General features: G+C 38.7%; 1 protein-coding gene and 2 long non-coding RNA genes across 17 annotated transcripts in view; 1 reads left to right on the forward strand and 2 right to left on the reverse strand.

Annotated features, from left to right (window-relative positions):
- Window positions 1–23612, forward strand: part of PTPRK (protein tyrosine phosphatase receptor type K) — a 331989-nt gene extending 308377 nt beyond the window's left edge. For 6 of the 14 annotated variants that reach the window (XM_081907035.1, XM_081907031.1, XM_081907038.1 and 3 more), the window contains 16 exons: window positions 623–807; window positions 1966–2053; window positions 3946–4022; window positions 4221–4238; window positions 6661–6697; window positions 8538–8635; window positions 10117–10233; window positions 12075–12244; window positions 12692–12827; window positions 13425–13574; window positions 14117–14290; window positions 15392–15523; window positions 16371–16496; window positions 17332–17495; window positions 18036–18171; window positions 21903–23612. In XM_081907035.1, the coding sequence (XP_081763161.1) occupies window positions 623–807; window positions 1966–2053; window positions 3946–4022; window positions 4221–4238; window positions 6661–6697; window positions 8538–8635; window positions 10117–10233; window positions 12075–12244; window positions 12692–12827; window positions 13425–13574; window positions 14117–14290; window positions 15392–15523; window positions 16371–16496; window positions 17332–17495; window positions 18036–18171; window positions 21903–21956 (1862 nt within the window). In that variant the 3' untranslated portion in view covers window positions 21957–23612. The remainder of the gene's footprint in view (window positions 1–622; window positions 808–1965; window positions 2054–3945; window positions 4023–4220; window positions 4239–6660; window positions 6698–8537; window positions 8636–10116; window positions 10234–12074; window positions 12245–12691; window positions 12828–13424; window positions 13575–14116; window positions 14291–15391; window positions 15524–16370; window positions 16497–17331; window positions 17496–18035; window positions 18172–21902) is intronic. The other 8 variants (XM_081907036.1, XM_081907039.1, XM_081907044.1 and 5 more) reach the window with 3 other exon arrangements.
- Window positions 9548–16457, reverse strand: LOC309367684. Its single transcript, XR_014167277.1, has 3 exons — window positions 16353–16457; window positions 10537–10679; window positions 9548–9712 (listed from the first exon to the last, which is right to left on the reverse strand). It is a non-coding gene; the product is annotated as an uncharacterized lncRNA (long non-coding RNA).
- On the reverse strand, window positions 18179–23683 carry LOC309367677. Of its 2 annotated transcripts, none has more exons than XR_014167270.1 (3): window positions 23536–23683; window positions 21402–21653; window positions 18179–19716 (listed from the first exon to the last, which is right to left on the reverse strand). It is a non-coding gene; the product is annotated as an uncharacterized lncRNA (long non-coding RNA). The 2 variants fall into 2 exon arrangements; XR_014167271.1 differs by having other exon boundaries at window positions 18179–21058.
- Window positions 23684–24851: the final 1168 nt, after the last annotated feature.

Below are 24851 nucleotides of genomic sequence, written 5' to 3' on the forward strand. Positions count from 1 at the left end.
CAGCAGCCATAAAATGTAAAGCCAACCTCTGGTCCAAGCAAGATTGACAGCTTTGCTTGAAGCATTTACTCTTATCATGTTCTTAAGGGAAGATAGATCACAGAGAGCAAGTCCATGTGAACTTGTAGCAGGTCTTGAGGGCTCCAAGGCAGCCATAAATAGAATGTTACTGCTTAATCAGTATGTGTATGGGGCATATAGAGGTTGCCCCATACACATGTTGTAAGCTACCCCAAGGCCCATCAGCTGTATACAAAAGTTGAACAGCAGTTTGAGCCTATTCTGGCAATTTGTGCTGACTAGAGTTGGCCAACACAAACTGAGTTCAATTATTTACTGCTGGACAGTGAATTTGATTTAAAAAGGGGGGGGCATGTAAAATTATCTTCTGTGCTGTCTTCCTGGTCCCAGGTGGAATTAGCACTGCTTAGTTCTCAAGAGAAGAACAGACCTTTTTCCAAAACAATGCTTTTCAAAAAGCCAGAACAAATTTGTTGTGTGCACATTCCTTATTTTGGCTTCCAAAACCTTTACAGAGTGCAGCAGCGAGCTGATTTAAAACTGGACTGTATCTTGGAGTATTTGAGTTTGATTATTATTCTCTGGATTAATATCACCACAGATGAAAACCACAGTGCAACAGCAGAGTCAAGTCGTCTGCTCGATGTACCTCGCTACCTCTGCGAAGGAACAGAGTCGCCATACCAAACAGGCCAGCTACATCCTGCTATAAGAGTAGCTGATTTGCTGCAGCATATCAACCTCATGAAAACATCTGACAGCTACGGTTTTAAAGAAGAATATGAGGTAAAAATGTCAACAGCTGTGTTTTTTCAATAACTTAGGAGAGGCCCGTTGAGAGTACAGCTTCTTGTTTTCACGAGTTCTTAATTACAAGAAGATTAAAATGAATGTTTAATTGGGATTAAATTGTTAAAAGACCACTTCTCTGTGAACCATGAGTCAATGAAATAATCCCAAAGAGAAACTTTGAAATTTCATTGCTTTAGATGCTATGTCATAAAGCATTACAGAGGGTGTGCTTGAAACATCCACTCTCTACCGAAAGTCCCTCCATTTCTGCAGCAAATTTTTCATAACCATTTTTAAGTCAGCTGTTTTAACACTGATATTTATGTCAGATAACTGGTTGCTATCAGGGTATGGAGAGAGTAGGATTGTGATAGGTGGATCCATCCAACCCTACCTGGTCTCAGGCTTTTGGTTGGCCACTGTGGGAAATGGGGTGGTAGACTAGATAGGCCACTGGACTCCTTATGTTGACGTGCATAAACCCTGTAAAAAAATTCAGGGTACAGGGACAGTGTACAGAGCCTATAGCAGAGACAGATTTGGACCAGTGTGACCACATTGGGAGCTGACGCTAGAGGGTGCTGCAGGGCTTTGGAACTATAATGCAGTGAATTGAGAGAACAGAAGGCGAGGAGCAGGGGGTTCCAAATTTTTGCCTCATACAGGACTGAAATTTTAAAGACCAAAATCTGCCACTGCCCATACCCATGTTTGAACAGCATGGGCAAGCCATAAAAATGACTTTACTGTGAATGAGAAGCATGCTAGTACAAGTCCATATTGTGGTGTTTCACTAAAGAAATACTTGATTTATTTTTGTCAGTGTGACAGAAATCATTTTTAACTGGGAAATTCTTTCTTCACATGTTTACCTATTTGTTGTTGGACAATTTATGTTATTTGTATTAGGGATGGAGAAACAGGCGAAAGCAAGAAGCACACACTTTTTGCAGTTTAAAGTAGCAGGCCTTGAATTTGCTCAGTGTTTGCTTCTGCCCCCATCAGAAGTTTCCAGACCAGTTATTACATTTATTTCTAATGGGAAAATGTAGGTGGTTGCTATTTTGAATACTAAAACAAATGTTGAAATAAATGCAAAAATATGTGTGAATTATAATCTCATCTCCCCTCCCCCCCTTTTTTAAAATAAAGAGCTTCTTTGAAGGGCAGTCAGCTTCTTGGGATGTGGCAAAAAAGGATCAAAACAGAACAAAGAATAGATATGGAAACATTATCGCATGTAAGTTTAAAAGTGGATATTTCATTATGTTGATGAATATTTAGTAAACTCGTACAGCATACCTGGTTCCCCCATCCATCCAGTTTCCCTGTCTGGTAGATTTGGTTGAAAAATGGTGGCTGAGCATCATGGTGAGCAGCTCTCCCTATTCCTGGTCCATCATTTTTATCACTACACCACATTGATTATATCTACATCATGCAGATTATAGGGCCTCAATTGTTGACTGAATCATATTGTACCTTTATAATGAGAGATCAGGGGAAGTTAAGTTTGACAATTTCTACTTAGAACATGGTTCAATGGATTGATTGTTGCCTAGCAACAACATGAGAGGGAACCCAGGTCCCTTGCTATGCTGTGTAGCCTTTCAGCTGAACTGGTGCTGGGTGGAGGTGGTAGGTGTGTAGAAGGAAAATAGAGTTGTTGTTGTTGTTATACTCCACCTACCTCCCTGAGGGGGCAAAGCAGCTTACAGATAGAAATATGGTCAGATATTTACTTATTTGTGTACAGATAAAGGGTAATTTTAAATAATGTTATAATAATCAGAAGTGAATGAAGGGATGAGAGAAAGGGGTAGTAAGATACAAGTAAAAAGTTTTTTTTTCTGCAAACCAATTTCCCCTCTCTTTAGTTCTTTTAAAATTTAAATTAACATCTCACTGCATTTCTGTTACACTGCTACACCATATTTGATTTTTCAGTTGTCTACCGCTGGTGCATTCTGATGCAGTGATTAGAATCAAAGAACCCTGACAGATCCTCAGGAGTAAAGCTTTTGATAGTTAAGACAAAAGCACAAACAAAATTTGATTACCATTTTACAACAAGAATAGCATCTGCTATCACTGTGCTAGTGGGAAAACAGCTGATAAAGGCTTAGATTTCTCTGTCCATCATATTCAGATGTGTGAAAGAGTATGCATTCAAATCACAATTTTTCAAGAGCTGAACATTTTAGTGATTGTGGTGGGCCAGATTCTTAACTGTTCAGGGTTCAGTTCATATACTACCTTTGGTAGTGATAAAGGCACCAAGAGAACACTATGTGCCATTATTGCTTGAGTTTTTTTATTGCTTTTCTCCTGAAAAGCCTTTTTACTCCACTGGGGGATGGGGAATAAATAGGACTGTCTGTGAGTGCATCTTCTTCCTCCCCGATCCTCCAATACACTGATAATTTCTCTGATGGCCTTTCTCAATTGCCCTGCTTGTGAACTAATTCCACCGAGCCATTTGAGTGGTCCAGCCTTTCCCAACATGGTGCCCACCAGATATTTTGGACTGCGACTCCCTGAGCATAAAAATATCTGGAGGGGGCTAGGATGGGGGGAACTATACTAGAGTGATGTGCAGCATATCCATGTCACTGCAAATCCACCTAAATGACAGTGGTAAAAGTAAATTTCTCATATGACAGGTTGCTCTTAAGCTAAAGCTCATCACAATGAAAGCAGCTGCCACATGGAACTATTTAAAGTAGCTGTCATGCATCAAAGACTGAACTAAGCTATGAAGTCTAGTTTAAGACAGCTATATATGCCCCTACTTATCATCATCCATTGCATATACACATATTTCAGTGGAACTCCTAAAAAAAGTGTGTTGCTTCTGCTCAGGTGAAAGTTTAAACACCAGAGTAGTCAATATAGGGCCCTCCAGTTGTTTCTGAACTCCACCAGCCAGCATGGTCTATTGTCTGGACTTTCTCCTGAAACATCTGTAGGGCTTCATGTTGGCAATCCCTGGATTAAGGGCATCCACTAAAATGTCTGTTTTGTTAGATGCCAATATATGCTAGTCCAGTCCCTTCTATCATTGTTTACATCCATCCATACCTATTGTACATTTGTTCTGGACAAGTTTTGACTCCCACAATATATTTACAGATGACCACTCCAGAGTGATATTGCAACCTGTGGAAGATGATCCTTCTTCAGACTACATTAATGCTAATTATATTGATGTAAGTAGATGATACCGCTTGGTCTTTTTCTTTCCAGCTTCTCTCTGTGAAACTTTTTTGCATGCAATTCCTACAAACTGAATGACAGCTTTCCTCCCCCAATTAAGAACAAAATGTACACTTTTCCTTGTTCTCCGTCCTAGTACTCACTGACATTGTTGTGCTTTCTTTCACATCTGACTTTGATTTGGGCTGTAGATTTGGCTGTACAGGGATGTAAGTACCACTATATGTGAATAACAGCATCCTGTTATGACTATTTAATATAGCAAACATTCTCAGTTGTGTTACTCTTCTAATTTTTATTACTAGATATATGTGCATGCCTCATTTAATTAATCCCATTTATATATCTGGTCTTTTAAATGTTCCTTTGTGTTAATAATTTATGTTTGTACCTGTATTTTAAAAGTTAGATAGTCCTATAGTGCAGTCATGAAAACATCAGCTAAACCAGCTGACCTTATCTGTTAAAGAAAAAAATTGCATTTTGCTTGAGTATTATTTTTGTTTGCTTTGGTCAGTAGCTTTTATTTTGCATTCCATTTTCATGTGAGAAGCTGGATAGTTTGGTGTATAGTGCTGCTTCTGAAGAGACCTGGTTATGATACGAAAGGGGTTCTTTATGGTGGTGAATTGTCTCCTTTTGTTAAAGGGAGTCCAGTCATGATCACTTTTCTTATGGGCTGGGGACAATTCAGTAATGGTATATATAGTATATACACAAACATATATATTTAGAGACATAGGTTGTAACCACTGACGTTGTCCCATTAGCACAAGGAGTTTCTCTCCTTTTTTCTTTCCCCTTGCCCCCACACCTTTTGTTCTGGTTGTTCACACAACTCATAACATGTGCTTCATGATTCCACCAGAGATTATGTCTTGGACAAGTATGGACATGTTTTGGAGACACAAAATATATATCTATTCAAGAAAAACAAATGGAAATAAGGGGGGAAGGGTTTGGATATGATTTCACTGAAACTAGATGAAAATTGGAGATTAGGCAATTTATAGTGCAATCCGCACCATGCCTACTCAGAAGTAAGTCTTGTTGAATTTGGTGGGGCTTACTCCCAGGCAAATAGGGTTCAGATTTTAGCCTCAGTCACAGTGGAGATCTATTAAATCTAAGCATGAATAAATCCAATACAACAAATGTTAAGACCCATGAATGTGGTATGCCTTACTAGGAAATGACTCAGCAGTTTGTTGTTGAGAAGTGTCAATATAAAATTTGTGGCTTTGCTGATAAATTTGCAGAAGTATTGTTCTCTAAAATGGAAGTCATTGGCCTAGCACATGCAACTCACTCTAATTTTTAGGGACCTTTGCATGAAGTCCTCTTATTAAAACCATCACAGGTTCTTGGTTAAATGCAGAGGGACACAATTCTGTCTAAGGAAACAGAAATGTTATTTTACAAGCATATACAAAACGGAACTAATTAATTTGTTACAACAAAAATTTAAATTGTGCACTAAAATAAATTCATAAACATATAATCTATTTGAATATCAAGTTCTCTTTGGGTGTTCATTTCACAGCAGCAATTTCCCAGCTCAAACAATTCAATAGAATGTGTTTCATATGAGGAAAATTACACAAAGTATTTTTAAGAACAAGAATAATACATAATAATTATTGAGGGAACATTGGAGAAGAAGGTGTTTACAGGAGCTTTAGCACTGCATATAAGGCTCATATCTCACATTTGTATACAAGGGGATATAGGTACTTTTCCTTGCAAGCGAGCACTACTAAATTGCTTACTTCTGCTTACAATTCTGTGCCACACTATTAACAAAAAATGGCACTTGGAAATAATTTCCATGGGTTCTGGTTATTATTGCTTTTTTGTAGTTTTAATACACTGAATAGAGTGGCACTTTCTCCAGTGTTTGAAAATGATAGCGTAGAAAAAATTCAGTAGTACTATATGTGCATGTGTATATACATGTCTTTATATAAAGTATTATATATGCACACAATTTGTTTTAATTCTAAAATTTGGTTTATATAACTGCACAAAGTATTTTTACAACATTGCATGTAGATTTTGAATTTGTGCACACATACACATTGTCCAGCTCTAACATTCAGCTGTTCTGCTTGTTATTTATGGCTCTAATATTTTTTGCGCATTCATAGTTAGTTTTTGCTAATTAAGTGTGATTGTTTCGCGGCTTATTATATGGAGCAGCAAACAGAACTATTTCAGTCATAAAAAGTGAAGGCAAAGTGTATAGTTTCAACACTGAACTAATGCTAGCAGAAATCCAGTTGTAGATTTCACATGACACCTATTAGGAAGCATTGATCTAATATTACGTAAAGTACATGTTGTATTAGGTTATATGAAATTTCCATCCAGTCTTAAGCACATTCACTCAGAAATGAAACCATTTGAAATCAATTGGACTTCATTTCTCTTCCAGCACTTTACTTGGAAGTTTTTTTTTTACAAAAAATATTAATAGTTAAAACGAGGCAATATAGCTGACCAGCTACAACTACCATATGTTGAAAAGGATGCCTACAAATGTCTTGGGTGTGCCTTCATTTTCCCTACTGGATTCTACTTTCAAAGCTAATAATAGTCCATTGTAGAAATCAACTTATTTTGCTGTTTCAGGGATACCAAAGGCCAAGTCACTACATCGCAACCCAAGGTAAGTGTTTGCAGGAGTATCTGTCATTTTGGACAGTATCTGAAGGGTTACTCCAGCCATTGTGTGGCAGGTTGTGAGAGCAACCTAACCCTACTCCTTCTTCATGTCACAAAAACCTGACCTGGAGAAAGGCTGCCGCATGACTCCTGGCTAGCAACAACACTCTGCACAGCAAAAAAGAGATACCACAAGGTTTCTCCTGTTGGATTAGGAGCCTTCTGCTGCATGTTACCCCTTGTGCCAAAGTGTGTGGGGGGGTGTAGTTTGGCAAGAGGGGTGGAGGGTTGCTTGTTTGAGTGCTTCAATTGGTACATTTGAACAGTTTGGTTTATTCTCTAGTTGCAGTGAATGTGGGGCTCTCTATTGGAGTCATGGATCCTTGCTTTTCGCTTTTGTTTTTTACACCTATATCAACTCAGCAATAGTTACAACCAGGCAGAATAATCATGAAAGAAAGATAATTTGCCTCAAAGAAGCAAGGCTTCTGCCTTATCTGAAGTGTCTCCCTTGTCATATGAAAAACTCTTATTAATAATTTGGGCCATAATTAATTTAAGGTTATAATTTCTGGAGAATATAATGAAGCATTAACCATTACTGCAGTGAATTTTGCCCCATTAAGCTTGAAGAGATTTCTATCTCTTCGGTGCTTAGCTGAACCCAGGGAACCTATTTTACAATAGGAGAACCTTGAAAATAATAGCTAACTAAAATGGAGCCTAAGTATTTTAAGTAATTTAGCATCTCAGATTATAATTGTGTGAGCTATATAAAATTAAGTACTATTAAATACTGTTGGTTAAGTTTCATCTAATATAGTTGCACCTAATGCTTGCTGCAAAATGTTTACTATAGTCCACTGTAGGTACAAGTAACAAAATAGAGATGCAGCTGTTTGATCGGTTTAAGAATTGCATAGCAAAGTGTCTGTAAAGATCCATTTGCTTGTCATTTACTCCTGAGGGGGAAACCCACAACAAAAACCCACAACAACTCTAGCTGTGTTAAAAATGTAAGCACAGATGCTGTTTCCAACTTCTTTGTCGCTTAGTTTAGGCCTAATGTACTAGCTAACAATTTCTATTTTATTTAGTGCTGTCTTTTCCTTAGAACATAAAAATAGCCCTGCAGAAATGGACCAAAGACCAGTCTTGTCCAACATCCTATTTCCCACAGTGGCCAATTCAGTGTCTAGAGAAAGCACACATGGAGGACATGGGTACAATAATCCTTGCCTGCTGCTGTTTCCTAACAGCTATTTTTCAGTTATATACTGTCTTGAACCTGTCCTGACTAGTAGTCATTGATGGTGTTACCCTACATTAATTTAAGAAGGGGACATAAATTTATTAGAATTAGAATCGAAGCAGGGCTTATTAAGTTAAGGTACTAGACTGAAACTTAAGGGGCCACTGCCAATGAAATTCATCCTATGGGGGAACAGGATGGCTGGATTTTAATTAACTGCAAAGTTCTATCATGGACAGACCATGAGGTTCTGTTGTCTGTAATAAAATGACAGCAGGAGAGCAGGACAAATAGAGTTTTCCGTAAAGACTATGATAAGATGACTTTTCATGTGCTAATGAACCCATATTAAAATTACTGATTTTTAGTACTTCAGTGTTTTCTTGCATAATGCCAAGTTGAAGAGTCTTAATGCCTAATAATCTGGTTTAAGTGAGATACTTAAGTACTAATGAAACATAAGTTATAAATGTGCAGCGGTCTGGGGAGGATTACTGAAGTCCTTCATACCTAAGGAAATAACTGGCAGGTATTTTAGAGATCAGTGGCTTGGTAGTTACTTTACATTTATGTGAGAGCATTTTCTTTTCAGGTCCAGTCCATGAAACGGTGTACGATTTCTGGAGAATGATATGGCAGGAACAATCTGCGTGTATTGTTATGGTTACAAATTTAGTTGAGGTTGGACGGGTAAGTAGTACCTTAGAAAGCGCTGAAACCTTAGGAAACACATTGAATACTGTAAATGTTTTGCTCATGAAAATTGAATCAGTGCTTTTGAAATAAAGGCACCAGAATTTGAAATGAAAGATGCCAGAGCAGATTGCTATCTCCCTAGATGAGAGCCAGGAACCCTACTGAACTTGTTCTCCCTTATTCATATGTGTGTAAGATGTCTAAGGGCTTGTGTGCTTAAAATCCAGCACACATATCCCCAATTTCTTGATTGATTTATGTTGTATATCAATCATGTGATTTAGATTGAGTCACATTATGTGTACACCTATGTATAAACACACCAAGGGCCTAGAGATGAGATAAGCGTATATGGGGCAAGAAACCACAATATCATTTCCCCCATATGAACTTGTTCACCAAAGCATTAATCAACTATAGCATGTATTGAAGTGCACAAATGATAAAGTATTGGATTAATGAAGAGAATTGAGTGTAGCTCCAAGTCCAACACTATCTGACCAGTTACAGATAGGTAGCCATGTTGGTCTGCCATAGTCAAAACAAAACAAAATTCCTTCCAGTAGCACCTTAAAGACCAACTAAGTTAGTTCTTGGTATGAGCTTTCGTGTGCATGCACACTTCTTCAGATACACTATCTGACCAGTTTGCTAAAGACTTTGTGATTATATACCATTGTGCTATACTCTTCCTGAAGACCCTAAACTGTATTTCAGCCTTTCTCTGCTTATTGTATTGACATACAAATAAAAGATGGACATTTGATGGTGTAAGATAGAAAAAATGGAGAAATGGTTCTGAAAACAGGAAAAAAAATGATTGTGAAAAAATGAAATATGTAGGTAAACACTGTTCCTTTTTAAAGGAAAAAAGGTAACATCTGATGTAGCCAGGGTTAAAAAAAGAAAAAAAGAATGCTTGATTAGAGTAAGGGAACAATACTATCTTCAAAAAAGCCAGTGTAAAATGCAAGCAAGTATAATTTAAGCCAGAGTAAGGTTGTACCAGATCCAAACCCCATTCAGTTGCAGAACTTCTGCTGCTGCTGCTTTGTTCTTCCTTGCTTAAGCCTAGCAGAGGGGAAACAAGCCTGTAAGATAGCCTTTTATACTGAGTTGCAAGGTCAGGTGACTGAGCTAAATGGGTTTAGTACCCAATCTAAGTCCTCCCTCTCTGCTCCTACCCCAGGATGAGATTATGCTTGGCTCAACTGGGATTGGGGATTTAGCTCCAGTTGAACCAGGCATCAGCCTACTGAGCTGGAAATCCACTGCATCCTAAGCTACTCACCCCAGGAGATCTTGCTGTAGGATCACCCCCTAAAACTTGATTCCTTTATTTCTGAAGCATCTTCATTGGCTATTTCATTCATGTAATGTATTACTAGGCAGAATTAATAAGACGTTGAACGTGTCCCATTTTTTCATGCATTTGCCTTCCTTGGTTTGGAGATTTTTCAAAACTTTCCTTGCAGGTTAAATGCTACAAGTATTGGCCTGATGACACTGAAGTGTATGGGGACTTTAAAGTTACTTGTGTGGAAGTAGAACCGTTGGCCGAATATGTGGTCAGGACATTTACCCTTGAAAGGGTAAGTATATCTAAAACTATTATGTATACAAAATGTATTGCAAGTTGGTGCTATGATCATATATGCCATATGATTGTCCTGCCAATACTTCTGTCCCTTACAATCCCTTATCTACATCCATTAACAACTCACGTGTTGACTTCTTTATCCTCATATGAATTCATTTTGCCTATCTTCTCTTTAAAATATGTCTCACACTATTTTGCCACCAGGTTACATTATGTTGTTATGTTACAATTTATTTCTATGCTAACTTTGGGGCAAAAAAGGCCCCCAGAGCAGCTCACAAAATGTAATACTTACATAATAGTCCCTATTATGTGGGTGGTGCTGTGGTCTAAACCACTGAGCCTCTTGGGCTTGCTGATCAGAAGGTTGGCAGTTCAAATCCGCGTGATAGAGTGAGCTCCCGTTGTTCTGTCCTAGCTTCTGCCAACCTAGCAGTTCTAAAACATATCAGTACAAGTAGATAAATAGGTACTGCTGCGGTGGGAAGGTAAACGGCATTTCCTTGCAGTCTGCGCACTCATCACGGTGCTCCATGCACCAGTAGTGGTTTAGTCATGCTGGCCACATGACCCGGAAAGCTGTCTGTGGACAAATGCCAGCTCCCTTGGCCTGAAAAGCATAATGAGCACCACAGCGAATAATTGCCTTTGACTGGACTTAACCATCCAGGGGTCCTTTACCTTTTTTACTTACATAATACTTTGGTTAAACCAAATGTAAGCATTTTGTTATCTAAGCTGTATTGTGGAGTTTTTACTAGTCCCTTATAGTAATGCATAATGAGCTTCATTTGTTGATTCATTCCTTGGCTGCATTCAGCAAGTGAGACCAGTAACTATGACACTTGGCTTAGTGTTGAATCCCAACCAGTGATTGTATTTTGTTTCACTCAGAACAAACCATGATCAAAGGCTTTAAAGTCTGAACTTGATGAACTGTAGTTTGTTTAAACTCAAGTTAATGAACAAATCAGAGTCTGAAACTATGGTTTGATCCTAGCTTGTTTGCACTAGAGTTCAAAGAAACCACAACTCCTAAAGTTTGGATTTAATGGGGAAATTAGCTGCTTTTAGGAATGGAAGCATATGCTTCTGATCTCCTTGTTGGTGCAACAGAGAAGAGGAAGGGAAGGGGACTGTGGAAGTTTACAATCATCACTACTTTTTATTTCCATCATTACGCAAGTTGCGTATTATTCACCTGCATTTGTTTTATTTTCACTTTTTATTTTGGAGCATTTATTTTAATCATCATTCTGTCTTCCATGAAGTACCTTGTAGCTCTGTGATGAGGCCAGGTCAGTTACTCTAGTGTAACGCTTCATGCATTTCTAATGTAGTTTTGTCATTTATGTACTATTTCAGTTAAGTCTTTAACTCCTCAGGACTGCTTTCCTTATGAACAGTTTTGCACTGTTGTCTTTACTTCCATGCTAGCACATGTGTTTCATGCTTAGCTTCTTGGGAAAGCCTTTTCATATGCTGTTGTAATTTTATAATACATGCAGCATTGGCTCTGTAAATGTACAATTTTCAAGATACAATGAGAAAATAGTGCCGCATTCAATATTATATTGGGTTTATGAAGGAAGCTGATAAAGATCAACTGACAGATTATATTTATAGTCGCACATAAATTCAATTGCAGAAGTCCCATTTTAAGCAACAGTTGTCACATTTTTGGCTTAGAATACTAACAAAAATGTTTATTGATTCTGGTAGATGTTGTGCTTGTCTCAAAATTCAATATTTTGATTTGAATGTCTTCCCTGATCCCTAATCCATCAGATGAACAAAAAATATTGTCTGCTTTTTGTTTTTCGATTTCGACAGAGAGGTTACAATGAAATCCGTGAAGTTAAACAGTTCCACTTTACTGGCTGGCCAGATCACGGTGTTCCTTACAATGCAACAGGCCTCCTTTCATTTATACGCCGTGTTAAACTCTCCAATCCTCCTAGTGCCGGGCCTATTGTTGTGCATTGCAGGTGTGTAGAGAAGAGGTAGATGCACTTTCTATAACTTCTCAATGTGTGCATGAACTGTGTAGTCTCCTGTGAAGTTGTCTTAGTGTGACACTGTGTGATTCAGTCTTTGTTTACTTTTCTCAACTTGGTTTATTCTTTCTCAACTGTCACTTTAACAGACGTAGCTTAATGATACTATTGCCCAATGTCCAGGCTTCCTGATTGTCCTACTCAGTCAGTTTCTATTTTATGTTTTCTAAAGTTTTCAGCTACACTGAGGTATGAATATGGTTTTGATAGATGGGGGGGGGGGATTCTGTTGACTATCTCAACTTCTTCTGGAAATGCAAGTGAATGAAGCCACACAAGCACACATTAGAATAGAATTGTTCCTATATAATGACTAGGGTTTTTAATTTGTTAGGGGGAGTTGTGATTTTAAGTGCGGAAATACTCTGTAAACCCTTTTCTGAATCGTTCCAGTGCTGGAGCTGGAAGAACTGGCTGTTACATTGTAATTGACATAATGCTAGACATGGCAGAAAGAGAAGGTGTTGTGGACATCTACAATTGTGTCAAAGCATTACGCTCACGCCGCATCAATATGGTACAGACTGAGGTACAGTGCTTCTCCGCTCTTAATAATGGGGGTCCCAGTTCCCTTCTTGGATGTGTTTTGCCTGAGTGTCCTAGAAATAACACAGGACACGCCACTAAGCAAGAATGAGCAACTGGTGCAGGCCAGAGTACTAATGGGAAGGTGGGCATGAAAGAAGTTTAAAATATTATACAGCTGAACCAGAATGGTTTGTGTGTATATCCCTGCTGATAGTTATTGGCATGTGGAAATGTTCAGAGCATTTATCCAGAGCTATGAATTTTTAATGCTGTTTCCAGTAACAAGCAAATTTGGTCGGCTGGCAGAAACATAAAAATGGAAACACCTCCCCCCAAAAAACATTAAATCTCTGACTTCAGCAAATTACTGATGCCTTTGCTATTTCTAGATTTAAAAATTTGCCATTCTCAGGAAATCGCCCTGATTAAGTGAATCCTAGTTAAGGAATGGACTGTACTTAAGGCGCTTAAGCAGTATAAAAAATGGATTGAGTTAAGCTTCCTTGAATAAGATTCCTAGTGAGAAGGTATCTAAAAGAGATTTTGTGACTTTAAAAAAAAATATTGCTAGACTATTCTTCTGTTCCTTCTTTGGCAGGAGCAGTATATCTTTATTCATGATGCAATTTTGGAAGCCTGCTTATGTGGTGAAACTGCCATCCCTGTCTGTGAATTCAAAGCTGCATATTTTGATATGATTAGAATAGACTCTCAGACAAACTCTTCACATCTCAAAGATGAATTTCAGGTATTTTCAGTTGCTGGTAGCTTTTATATACCAGCAGGTTTTTTTTTATCTTTTTTGCTTCTAGTTATATATAATCTCTCCCAGTTTGTATATCAGATTCACAACCTTTGGCCACCTCCTTGCATTGAGCCTAATGTATAACCTAGTTCTTTTCATTATGTGCTTTACAAAGTCATCTATAAATGTGGAGTACAATTGTCTGATTGTAATTGCCACAGGCTGCCAATTTGTTTGAACAGCAGTGACCTTCGGCCTGCCAGGGGTGATTCTGCATTTTAAATAGGTGTGGAACACTTTGCATGAATTTCACACAATGCTTTCTTTTCTTCGTTTTGGGCGGAATGCAGATTGAGAACCAATGCAGATAATTCATTTTCACTCTCTGTCATGGCTGCAGTGCATTACAGCTCAAGGAAGGCAAGCCCTTTGCTTGTCTCATAGCAGTCCCACCTAGCAATGCTATTTGGTGCCGAAATCTATTCACGAATCTGTTCTGGTGTGGGGTGAGCTGCATTGTACCAAAGATTTCCTCTGCCCTCTAGACCCTGAATTCAGTGACTCCTCGGCTGCAAGCTGAAGACTGCAGCATAGCATGCCTGCCAAGGAATCATGACAAGAACCGCTTTATGGATATGCTGCCACCTGACAGATGTCTGCCTTTCTTAATTACTATTGATGGAGAGAGCAGCAACTATATCAATGCTGCCCTTATGGACGTAAGAACCGTTTCCTTTGTCTATGTAACATGCCTTGAAAATGATGGGTCGTAAAGTTGAAAATAATAATTGCTACTTAAAGCTAGTTAAAAGAAATATTGCTAGTTAAAGAAATATTGTTGGCTTTCTTGCAGTGTTTGGTAAAATGGGTTGCACAGTGGTGGTTCTTCTCTTAACTGTCCAATCTGAGTTTTTCATGCTTTCAGTAGCTTGTTGAAATTGAAAATTCACGAAAGAAAACTCTAGAAGGACTTTCATGATTTGTATGTTAATTTGCAGCCAGTTCTAGCAATTTGTCTTTTGCTAATGAGTGCAGTCCCAGGAGAAATAATGGATTAGCAAGCAGAACAGTGGAGAAATAATACTCAGTTCAACATCCTGTATAGCTGCTACCATCTGTACATGCAAAGTTTAGTTTGTTTGTATGCCAATACATGTGTCCAGTGGGGAAGGTTCATAGTGCCATGGTAGAGCATATATTCTGCATGAAAATGCTTCCAGGTTCAATCACCAGATAAGGCTCACACTCCTGTCAGAAGCCCTGGAGAATCACTGCCAGACATTGTAGACAAAGTGAGCCAGATAGCCATGTGTTCTCTTCCTATATTTAAAGCCTTTCTCCAGTTCCTCAAACAGTTATATATAAATACAACAGAATATCTAAATAAGTTTCCTAATTTGGGAGATTTTGATATAAAACTTAAACTCCCTTTCTCTCTTTGTTATTCATTATAATTAATTTATCTTACAAACTCTGGCTGTATTTACAACCTTAGCTTCCTTCTACATCTACAAAGAGCCCAAGGCATTGTTTTGTTGCACTTGTAGGTAGTTTCATGGATGTCTTAACAAATTCCCCCTTAACCTAAACAACCTGTGGGGCTCAGAGCAAATATTGATACAATGTGCACTTTCTTGGAAATTAATTCTAATGAAATAAGTAAAGGCTGTCTTTCAAAAAAAAATATTGAGGTTTGTGAGGTGTTTTATCTTGTTTTCATATTTCATAATGTTGAGCATGCTCTATGTTCTGGGGAGGGCATGACTGTTTCTGATTGCAATTCCTCTTTTGTTTACTACTTTTCCTTTTCAAAAATGCAGAGCTACAGACAACCTGCTGCTTTCATTGTCACACAGCACCCTCTACCAAACACTGTGAAAGATTTTTGGCGATTAGTATACGACTATGGCTGTACCTCTCTTGTGATGTTAAATGAAGTTGATTTATCACAGGTAAGTTCTTAATGGTAATGGATGTACTCTGTTGGTGAGACACTGTAAACCACTGATCCCCAAACTGGAACGCTCCAATGTTTTGGACTACAGGGTCCATCATCTATGCCAATCTTGGCTGGGGCTGATGTGACCTGGAATCCAACAACATCTGCAGGGTGGTATATTGAGAAAGGGTGATCTAGAAGAAAATGTAATCAGGTGGTAAAATTTTCCTGGCATGTACCACTTTATACTAGGGGAATAAGGCCTGCATGTACTCTACAATTCTAGATCCACTTATAATCATAGCATACAACAGACATCAAAGTAACTAGCACTGCAAACTAATAGTAAAGGTAAAGGGACCCCTGACTGTTAGGTCCAGTTGTGGCCAACTCTGGGGTTGCGGCGCTCATCTCGCTTTATTGGCTGAGGGAGCCGGCATACAGCTTCCAGGTCATGTGGCCAGCATGACTAAGCCACTTCTGGTGAACCAGAGCAGCGCACGGAAATGCCGTTTACCTTCCCGCCAGAGCGGTACCTATTTATCTACTTGCACTTTCACATGCTTTCGAGTCACTTAAATAAATCTTTCTAACCATAAACAGCCCCTGGTGGCAGCTAATAGTGTTTCTAACTGTATTGATCTATACCTTCCTCCCCAGTGGGTACCATGTTAACCAAATATGGGGAACTCTTGGCTCCATCAGCAAGGTCTGAGGTAATTACACTGTCTCATCCTGCAAAGATGGAGCAATACAGTAATGTCTGTCTTGCAGTTGTGCAATCAAGCATTGATTTCTTAACACAAAATACATGTGCAATGCTAGCTATAATTTAACTTTACTTATTAAATATCATGCAGGGCTGTCCACAGTATTGGCCAGAGGAAGGATTGCTGAGATATGGCCCCATCCAGGTGGAATGCATGTCTTGCTCAATGGATTGTGATGTAATAAACAGAATTTTCAGGATATGCAATTTAACAAGGGTAAGCAATATGTAAATGGTTAACACGGGAGTCATGTTTATTTACTTCAACACTAAGTAATACATGTTTTTAAAAATACACACAACTAGCTATGGGTTTTCAAAATAGTTCGAAAAGTCTTCATTTGCACCATGGTGCAATTAAATTGCACTGTAAAAGGCACCATGGGTTTTTTTAAGGTTTACCAATAGTAAATAACAATTAATTTATGTGAATGGTAAAGTGGTGCATTTTGTTAAACAAAGTGTCGCAAACAAATGTTCATTTATTTCACAATGAGCATTTTAAAAGTTCTCAGATTCTTTCCAAACCACTATTTTCTAATCCAGATTGTTTTCACACCCTTCTGTTTATTTTATTTTTATGTCATCTCCCCTCCATGAGAAATACATATTTATTGTAGTCACACAAAGCAGTAGATAACTTTGCTAAACTCATGATTATTACCCAGACATATGGGAAATTGTAGAGTTTAGCATATACTTTGATGCTGAAACTATGGGTCATTCTAACATGCCTTTGTGGGAATCAACAGCTGAGCAATCATGCTTCTCTGGCCTGTGCCCTTGATGCAATCTGAGATATTTTTTGACCCAATGTGGCCTCACCTAGTTAAGTTTCCACAAACATTTCCCCCAATGTCATCTTAACACCCTGCAACATCCTTTTTCCAATTGCATTTTTGTTTTGTTTTACACTCAGCCTGATTAAAACTGTGAATGCTTGCTTACCTTGAAGCTTTCAAAGTGGTCTTAATAAAGCTATTACTCTGCTGAAACTTTTGGATTTTCTATAATGGTTACTTGTGATTGTTGATGTTGTTTATTCTCATCAGCCTCAGGAAGGCTATCTGATGGTACAGCAGTTCCAGTATTTGGGATGGGCATCTCACAGGGATGTGCCAGGCTCCAAACGGTCGTTCCTGAAGTTAATTCTTCAGGTTGAAAAGTGGCAAGAAGAATGTGAAGAAGGAGAAGGCAGAACTATAATTCATTGTCTGTAAGTGTGATGTAGCATTTTCACCCTTAAATCTAATTATCCCCATGCTGTGAACTGGCTTCCATACCTTGACTAGTCTAGCATGACTCGCTAAAGGAAGGATAGACTCCTCTATTATTTTCCAAATCAATTTTTCTATTTAATGCAATCTTTTTCAAAGGTTCAGCGATTGCCATGAATCTGCAAGTAAATGCTAATTAAAAGGGTTAGAAGTACATATGTGAGGTTTCAAATGCTCCATCTGTGCAAGCATATCAGTTTGCCAGATTGAATTATCTCCTCCTCCTGTGCAGCTCTGGGGGTTCTCCTGACCAAGCCAATTTCAGGACAGAGGGGAGAAGGGCTTCCAATTTTTAGGTAAACCCCACCCAATAAAAATCAATGAATGTCACTAAGTGGATTTCTAGCCATGTCTACTCAGGAGTAAAGACTAATGTATTCATTGAGGCTTACTCCCAACTAAGTGGGTTACAGTTGTAACTTTATAACTTAGTTGGATACAACCATTTAAACCATTCTTTCTTTCTTTTTTCTGCTCAGGAATGGTGGTGGACGAAGTGGAATGTTCTGTGCCATAGGCATAGTAGTGGAAATGGTTAAAAGGCAAAATGTCATCGATGTTTTCCATGCAGTAAAAACTTTGCGGAACAGTAAGCCAAACATGGTAGAAACACCGGTAAGTTTGTCGATCTGGAATGTTAATTTATGCAGACAGACAAAAATAATATTTTTTAAAAAGTATTGCCAAACAAAGTCTCATAGATAAAAATGCTCTCTGTGGAGAGAAAAAACAACTGGGACTATAAAAACACAGTTGCATCCTGCATTGCAGATTCTGTATTGGGTCAGACAAAATACTCTCCAAGTTTCTTTCCCTCCTTTATCAGAAACCTATTATGATACATTCACATCCAAGCATAACCTCCCATTCCCCCCCCCCCCCATTTACTGAATGCCTGTGAAACTGGAATGCATTTTGTCACCTCTGAAGATGTCTCGCTTTGGGAAATCTCTGTTAAGATTGTGGTTACACCTTACTCATTGAAACATCTCAAAGTTCACTTCCTGTGTGATTTGGTATACAGTGTCAGGAAGGTATCACAATCTATAATCTACAGATGACACGATACCTTGGGAGAGAAGAAGAGAGAAAGTAGCTCTAAGGCAGGGGTGGGCAACCTACAGTCCTCCACCTAGTTTCAAAAGCCCTCTGGCAGGAGTAATCTGTTCCTGCTGAATCAACAAGCATTGAGAGAAAGAGAGAAAAGGCATAGTGGCCCCTGCCACCACTGGCTTCACGCCTACCCTCATTTGTTATGAGGACCTTGCTTTAATACCTCTGAGGGCTCTCAACAGGAGGCTGTCCAGACCGTACAGTAAGGCAACAGGCCAGGCGATAGAGCCAACACCATGCCCTCCAGATGTTGGTGGATTTAGCTCCCTTCAGCCCTGACAGTTGGCCATGCTTGCTGGAGCTCATGGGAGTTGGAGCATAACAGCATCTGGAGGGCATTATGCTGGCTACTCCTGCTATAAAGAACACAGAGACACAAGTCACTTGCTTACTACCACTACCCATGCTCTCCTATAGCTGGTTGAGGTTAAACGGCCCAGGCTGGAATTCTGTATTTACAGGAAATATAGTTGCCCTATGGCCTGAGCATTTCTGGAACTTTTCACTTCTTCCTGAAGTCAGCTGTAGGGAGCTAAAGGTTGCTCTTACCCTCCAGTTAGCTCACCCCATGATCTATGCCTTCTAGTCAACCCACAAAAAACACAGTCAGAATCACACACACACACACACACGTGTGTGTGTGTGTGTGTGTGTGTGTGTATTCACATACAAAACACAGACACCTAGACCCAAAACGAAGAAAAAAGACAAATGAACCAGGCTACCCCACAAAAAAAAAACAGTAAGGTAAGACTAGCCCCATCTTTTAAAAAACCAGAAAAAGAACCAAACTCAACAGAAGGGGCAGGTGACCTTGACAGCCCTATTCTGATGCTTTGGGGGAAGGCAGAGAAAGGATGATGGATCACTCATCTTCTAAATGCAGGTGGCGACCATTTTGTGTGAGGGTTCTGTTTGTGGCACCCCCATGCACATCAGCAGAGTGCATATAAGTGCCTCCTGCCCCTGTTCTGCCTTATTCCAGGTCCAAAAGGACCCATGTGTCAGCGATCACATGTCAATTGGACGCACTTAAATGGTCACCGCCTGTAGTAAAACAGAAATAGCTATTAGTATATTTGCTAGTGGGTGGTTTTTTTTCTTTTCCCATAGTGTAAGAAAGCAAAAAGGAGTGAAAGGTGCAGGGAACGTTTATGGCAAGGGTCAGCAACCTTTCTCAGCAGTGGGCGGCTCCACCGTCCTTCAGACCATGTGGTGGGCCGGATTATATTTTGAAAAAAATAATGAACGAATTCCTATGCCCCACAAATAACCCAGAGATGCATTTTAAATAAAAGGACACATTCTACTCATGTAAAAACACACTGATTCCCGGATCATCCGCAGGCCGGATTGAAAAGGCGATTGGGCCACATCCAGATTCCAGGCCTTAGGTTGCCTACCCCGGTCTATGGGAAGGGTAGGAGGCAATGAGAGCATGAAGCTGTGTCAGATACAGCAAACTAAAAGCAGGGACAATAAAGAGACAACAACTTCCCTTCCGACCTATCTTGATCACAGTCAGTGCTGTTTCAATTCTACTGCAGTTTGGTTTGCATCAAATACTACGTTCTCTCGCTGTCTGCTGTGATTAATGGCATAATTAAATCCACACCCTTTCAATGCAAACGAAATGCAATGTAAACAGAGGGAAACAGTAACTTTGTAGCATGTGTACACTTGAAGAAAAACAAAAACCAATGAATACCAGTCAGCAGGCGCGTGCAGAGCTTGTCTGAGACCCGGGTTTGGGAGTTCTGTTAGAACAAAGTTACAAACAAAAAAGCAGCCAGTCCCTGGTGAGGCCCTGTGGCTGGTTTAGCCCTCTGAAGCCCAGGATAAGTCTAACCTGCTGCCTCCTTGCACAGGCCTGCCAATCAGTATATGCTAGATTGGTTTTCCACACTGGACATGGGGCAAACAAGTGAACATCAGCAATTTCTGCTTCCGTCTTCATCAGAATTTCCCCCAACATTCTTAACTAAAGGTAGTAGAGGCTTGGGGTGGTGGGAGAGAAGGGAGAGAAAAATGGCTTTCCCCTCTCCCTTCACTTCCAATTACTTGCAAGTCCCATCCTGTAGTACTCTCTGCTTGGCTGCTGAATTTTCAAACATGTTTAAGGGCTAGGTGGGTTGTTTTGTTTCCTAAGAGGGCACTTTTAATAAGGCTGTTTTTGATCCTTTTGCAATTAAAATCACTTCAGAACATACACAGTGTAATGTAATTAATAAGCTTCTTGCCTAGAATTTCACAGGTTACTATTTAATCTTTAGCACAGAAAATGAAAAAAAAATTCTTATATTCCATTGCAATCTTACTCTGTAGTTGCATGTTTTCAGTGTCTCTGTATTATGTAGGTGAACTATCTTGAACACAGCAGCTGTTCAAGCTAGGTGAGGAAGCAAGCCAAGAAAACCCATGTAGCTTTGTTACCTGCCCTACATTTAGCAAGATGATCAGATAACCAAAAAGAAGGGGGGGACCTTTCAGAAAGCTTTCCCCACTTCCTGCTTACAAGATTAAGTTTCTAGACTTAGGGCTGGGGGATGGGGCAGTGGGAGTGCGAGGGGAATTTCTCTGTCTCACCCTTTGAGAATGCAGAAAATCTTCATCTTAGTGAGGATCTGAATTTCTTTTCTCTCTGAGAGTGGACCTTGGAGCAAAACATGTATCTCAGAACGCATAACTTTGTACAGTCCAGCTGCAAACTCTTGCGGTACATCTCTACTTACCAACAGATTGAAATTGAAATTCTTAGATATTTGACCTTACAGAGCTCCCTGTCACAACGGGGAAAGCTGGACTTGGGTTACTTTCAGTTTATCAGCAGAGAAGAGTGGTCTCTTGCTGTAGTATTAAGACGCTGATGTTTGTTAATGGCTGGATGCTGTTTGACTTTGTGAAATGAATGTTGTCCATGATGAGGCGGTAAAGTTCTTCAAACTGATTAATGAAAACTGTTTGTTTTCTATCTGGTAGAGTAGCTGAAAGAATCACAGGGATGCAAACCATTAGTCACAAAGAGATTCCTAGACCATCTTGCTTTAAGATGCATCTCAAGCTATAGCAGCAACACATACACCTAAGCATTACAAAAAAATAAATTCATATCAAAGTAAAGTCTTGATACTGTCAAAGCAAATTATGCAGCTTTAAGGAATGTCACTTCTTATCTCATTTTATTTATTTATTTATTGCATGATCTGACTGACTCTTTGCATTCCTCCCCTTAGGAGCAATATCGTTTCTGCTACGACGTTGCACTTGAGTACCTCGAATCATCTTAGTGAGAAAAGGGTGGATGCAATCAAGTGAACCAAATAATAAGAAATTTAATAAACTGTTTTGGCATCAGCTGTTGAACCTGTGAAGAAAGATTTTAGTGAAGAGGGAGACTTAATTTTTAAATGCAAAAGTATTTTTCTTAATAAATGGTGTATCTTAATTATATATAAATATATATATAAAGAACTGTTTCTATGCCTGTACACAGTATGAACATATAGTGCCACAAAAATAAAGAAGAGCAGAGGCAGAGCACGTCTGCTGTTCGAGGTAGGATTTTTCCAGTGTTTGTATATTCAGTTGTTTCTCGGTTACACTAGAACCACCATCTGTTGCATGTATCTATTCTAGTCAACATTTTATTTTCCTTTTGTTCTTAATTTGATAAAACTGTTAAAAAGTAAAACAAAACTGTGCAGATTGATAGTCTCTATAGGTTTCATGTGTTGCAAGAAAATATATATATATAGATATATGTATGATAACTGGCTTATTTTGTTTTAATGTGCAATGACAGCCTGATCAAAGTTCTTTATAAAGAAATCTAAACATAAGCCAAAGACTCAAGTGTAAATATGTTGATATGGAGGGGGGAAAGCACATTGTATTTATTGTTTACTGACATTCCTTTTATGATGGCTGAACAAAACCATTCTTTCTCAAAAAAGCTTTTTTTGTGCTGAAATCAAGTGTAAGCAATTTTTGTAGCTTATTTTTTGTATGTTTCTGTGAAAGTAGAGAAAGAGAGAGACTTTTAATAGGTAGACCAGAAAACACTGGTATGGTGATTTGTTGTTGTTGTTGTATACACACCTATGAATGAATCCATGGAAATGACTTTGTGGAGAAGGTCTAAATCAAAAGTTGATTCAACATGTATAGTACCATCCCAGAGTCTAATAATCTGAATCAAATGGCAACTGCACACATATGGCCTTGCTTATGACTTGAACAATGGTGGACATAATTCCATTATTTTTTTTAAAGGAACAAATAGGTTAGTAATAGATGTGTGAAATGCAGAGCAAGAAGAAAGGAATGCTTGTTTTCAAAAACAAACCACATTTCTTTTCATGTTGACAGGCTGGAGGCATCCCAGCCAGCCATGCAACAGAGAAGTGCTTCAATCTAAATTCCTTCTGCAAATACTATTAATGAGAAAATAAACTGCATCCGTAATTTATCAGAAAGGGGATTTTGGTGAAATTCTCATGGATTTGGGTGCGTTTTGTTCTGATTACCTGTTTGTGACCATCCTTTCTTTCATTCTGCAAATCATCTTTCCAGTGGTTTGCATTCTACTGCCTTCTTGGGGGACTGAGTTTCCTGAAAATCTCACAATGTCTTCAAATCAGCTTTCTTATAAGCACAGAAAGGCGGGGGGCTCTCCACTGTGTGCCTGACTGCTGTTTATCCCCGCCCCAAATTATTTTTACTATACTTTTTTATGATTTGTTTTAGTATTTTAAAATTGCAAAGCGTTTGGGTGCTTCGGCAGAAAGGTGGGATATAAATGCAATAAATAAAACAAATAGTAAATTAATGATTTCTTTTAAACACAAAATTAACAAGTTCACTGACCTCAGGCATTCAGCTAGCTTCCCGACTTCCTGTCCTTCAATTAAAGCTCAGGGGAAGAGGTCATCAGATTTATTTTTTTTCAAAAAAGGAAGTGATGGCAGCCTGGAAAACCACAGGGCACTGGAGCAATGCATAATGGAAGCAGATGGGAGCCTGTTGCGCAGCAGAAGAGAAAAAATTCAAGAAATTGAGATGCTAAGTTTCCACACAGCACTATCCCCTACAAATAACTATAGTGGTATAACTAAATGTTTATTACAGGCAATATACAACTCATTTGTGAGATGACTGGCTGCAGTAAAAACTTTCAGAACACCTTCAGCTGTGCATGCATTTTATCTCCACTGGTTGTCTAGGATTGTGTTGATAGAAGCTTTGTGTTGTGACAAAGCCAAAATGGATTGAATCAATTCAAGATTAGGTTGTAGTCTTGGTATGCAAACTACCCATGTTTTTACTTTTATCTTCATATGCACATTCTTAAGCCTGGACATATTTTCCTAATGAAAATCATTCCTGTTTCTTGTTGATTTTTTTTAATCAAGAGTAAATTACAAGGTGCTTATAAATACTCATGTAAAGAAAGAGTGAATTAAAGAAGTTTTATAAAATGCTGAGTTCATATTATTTCCTGTTTTGACTGCACTAATCATTTTATTTGAAAGCACTGTGTAGCAAAATTGCAAGCCTTTTTATTCAAGGTTAATTAATTCAGAATAACAAATTTATCATAGTAGTGGTGAAACTGTGGTTGTAAAACTGTGGTGGAAATGTGTTAAAAGGTTGTTCCTCTTTGTAAAGCCACCCTAAACATACAGTTTGTTGTTGTTTAGTCATTTAGTTGTGTCCGACTCTTTGTGACTCCATGGACCAGAGCACGCCGGGCACTCCTGTCTTCCACTGCCTCCCACAGTTACCTTGGTCCTAACATTGCCTTCCTTTTCATCAGATATAAAACAGAAAGCACTTAAGATTTGAAAATATATTATTTCATATTCACTAAACTCACTCTTGTTTGTCCATAAAGGTGCATATTTGCCCAAACTAGAGTAATGTTCCTAGTTACAGGTAGGTAGCTGTGTTGGTCTACCATAGTTGAAACAAAATTTTAAAAAATACAAGAAGAAGAGGTGTGCATGCACACGAAAGCTCATACCAATAACAAACTTTGTTGGTCTCTAAGGTGCTACTGGAAGGAATTTTTTTATTTAGAGTAATGTTCATAACCTTCAATAACTGGACTATGGTGCAAAAAAATACATGTGTGTATATACACACACCCTTTCCACCTCCATTTTAATAGTATACATCTTGAG

Source organism: Podarcis melisellensis (genome assembly GCF_964234715.1).
Source record: "Podarcis melisellensis genome assembly, chromosome: 3".
In the NCBI taxonomy this organism is placed as follows: Eukaryota; Metazoa; Chordata; class Lepidosauria; order Squamata; family Lacertidae; genus Podarcis; species Podarcis melisellensis.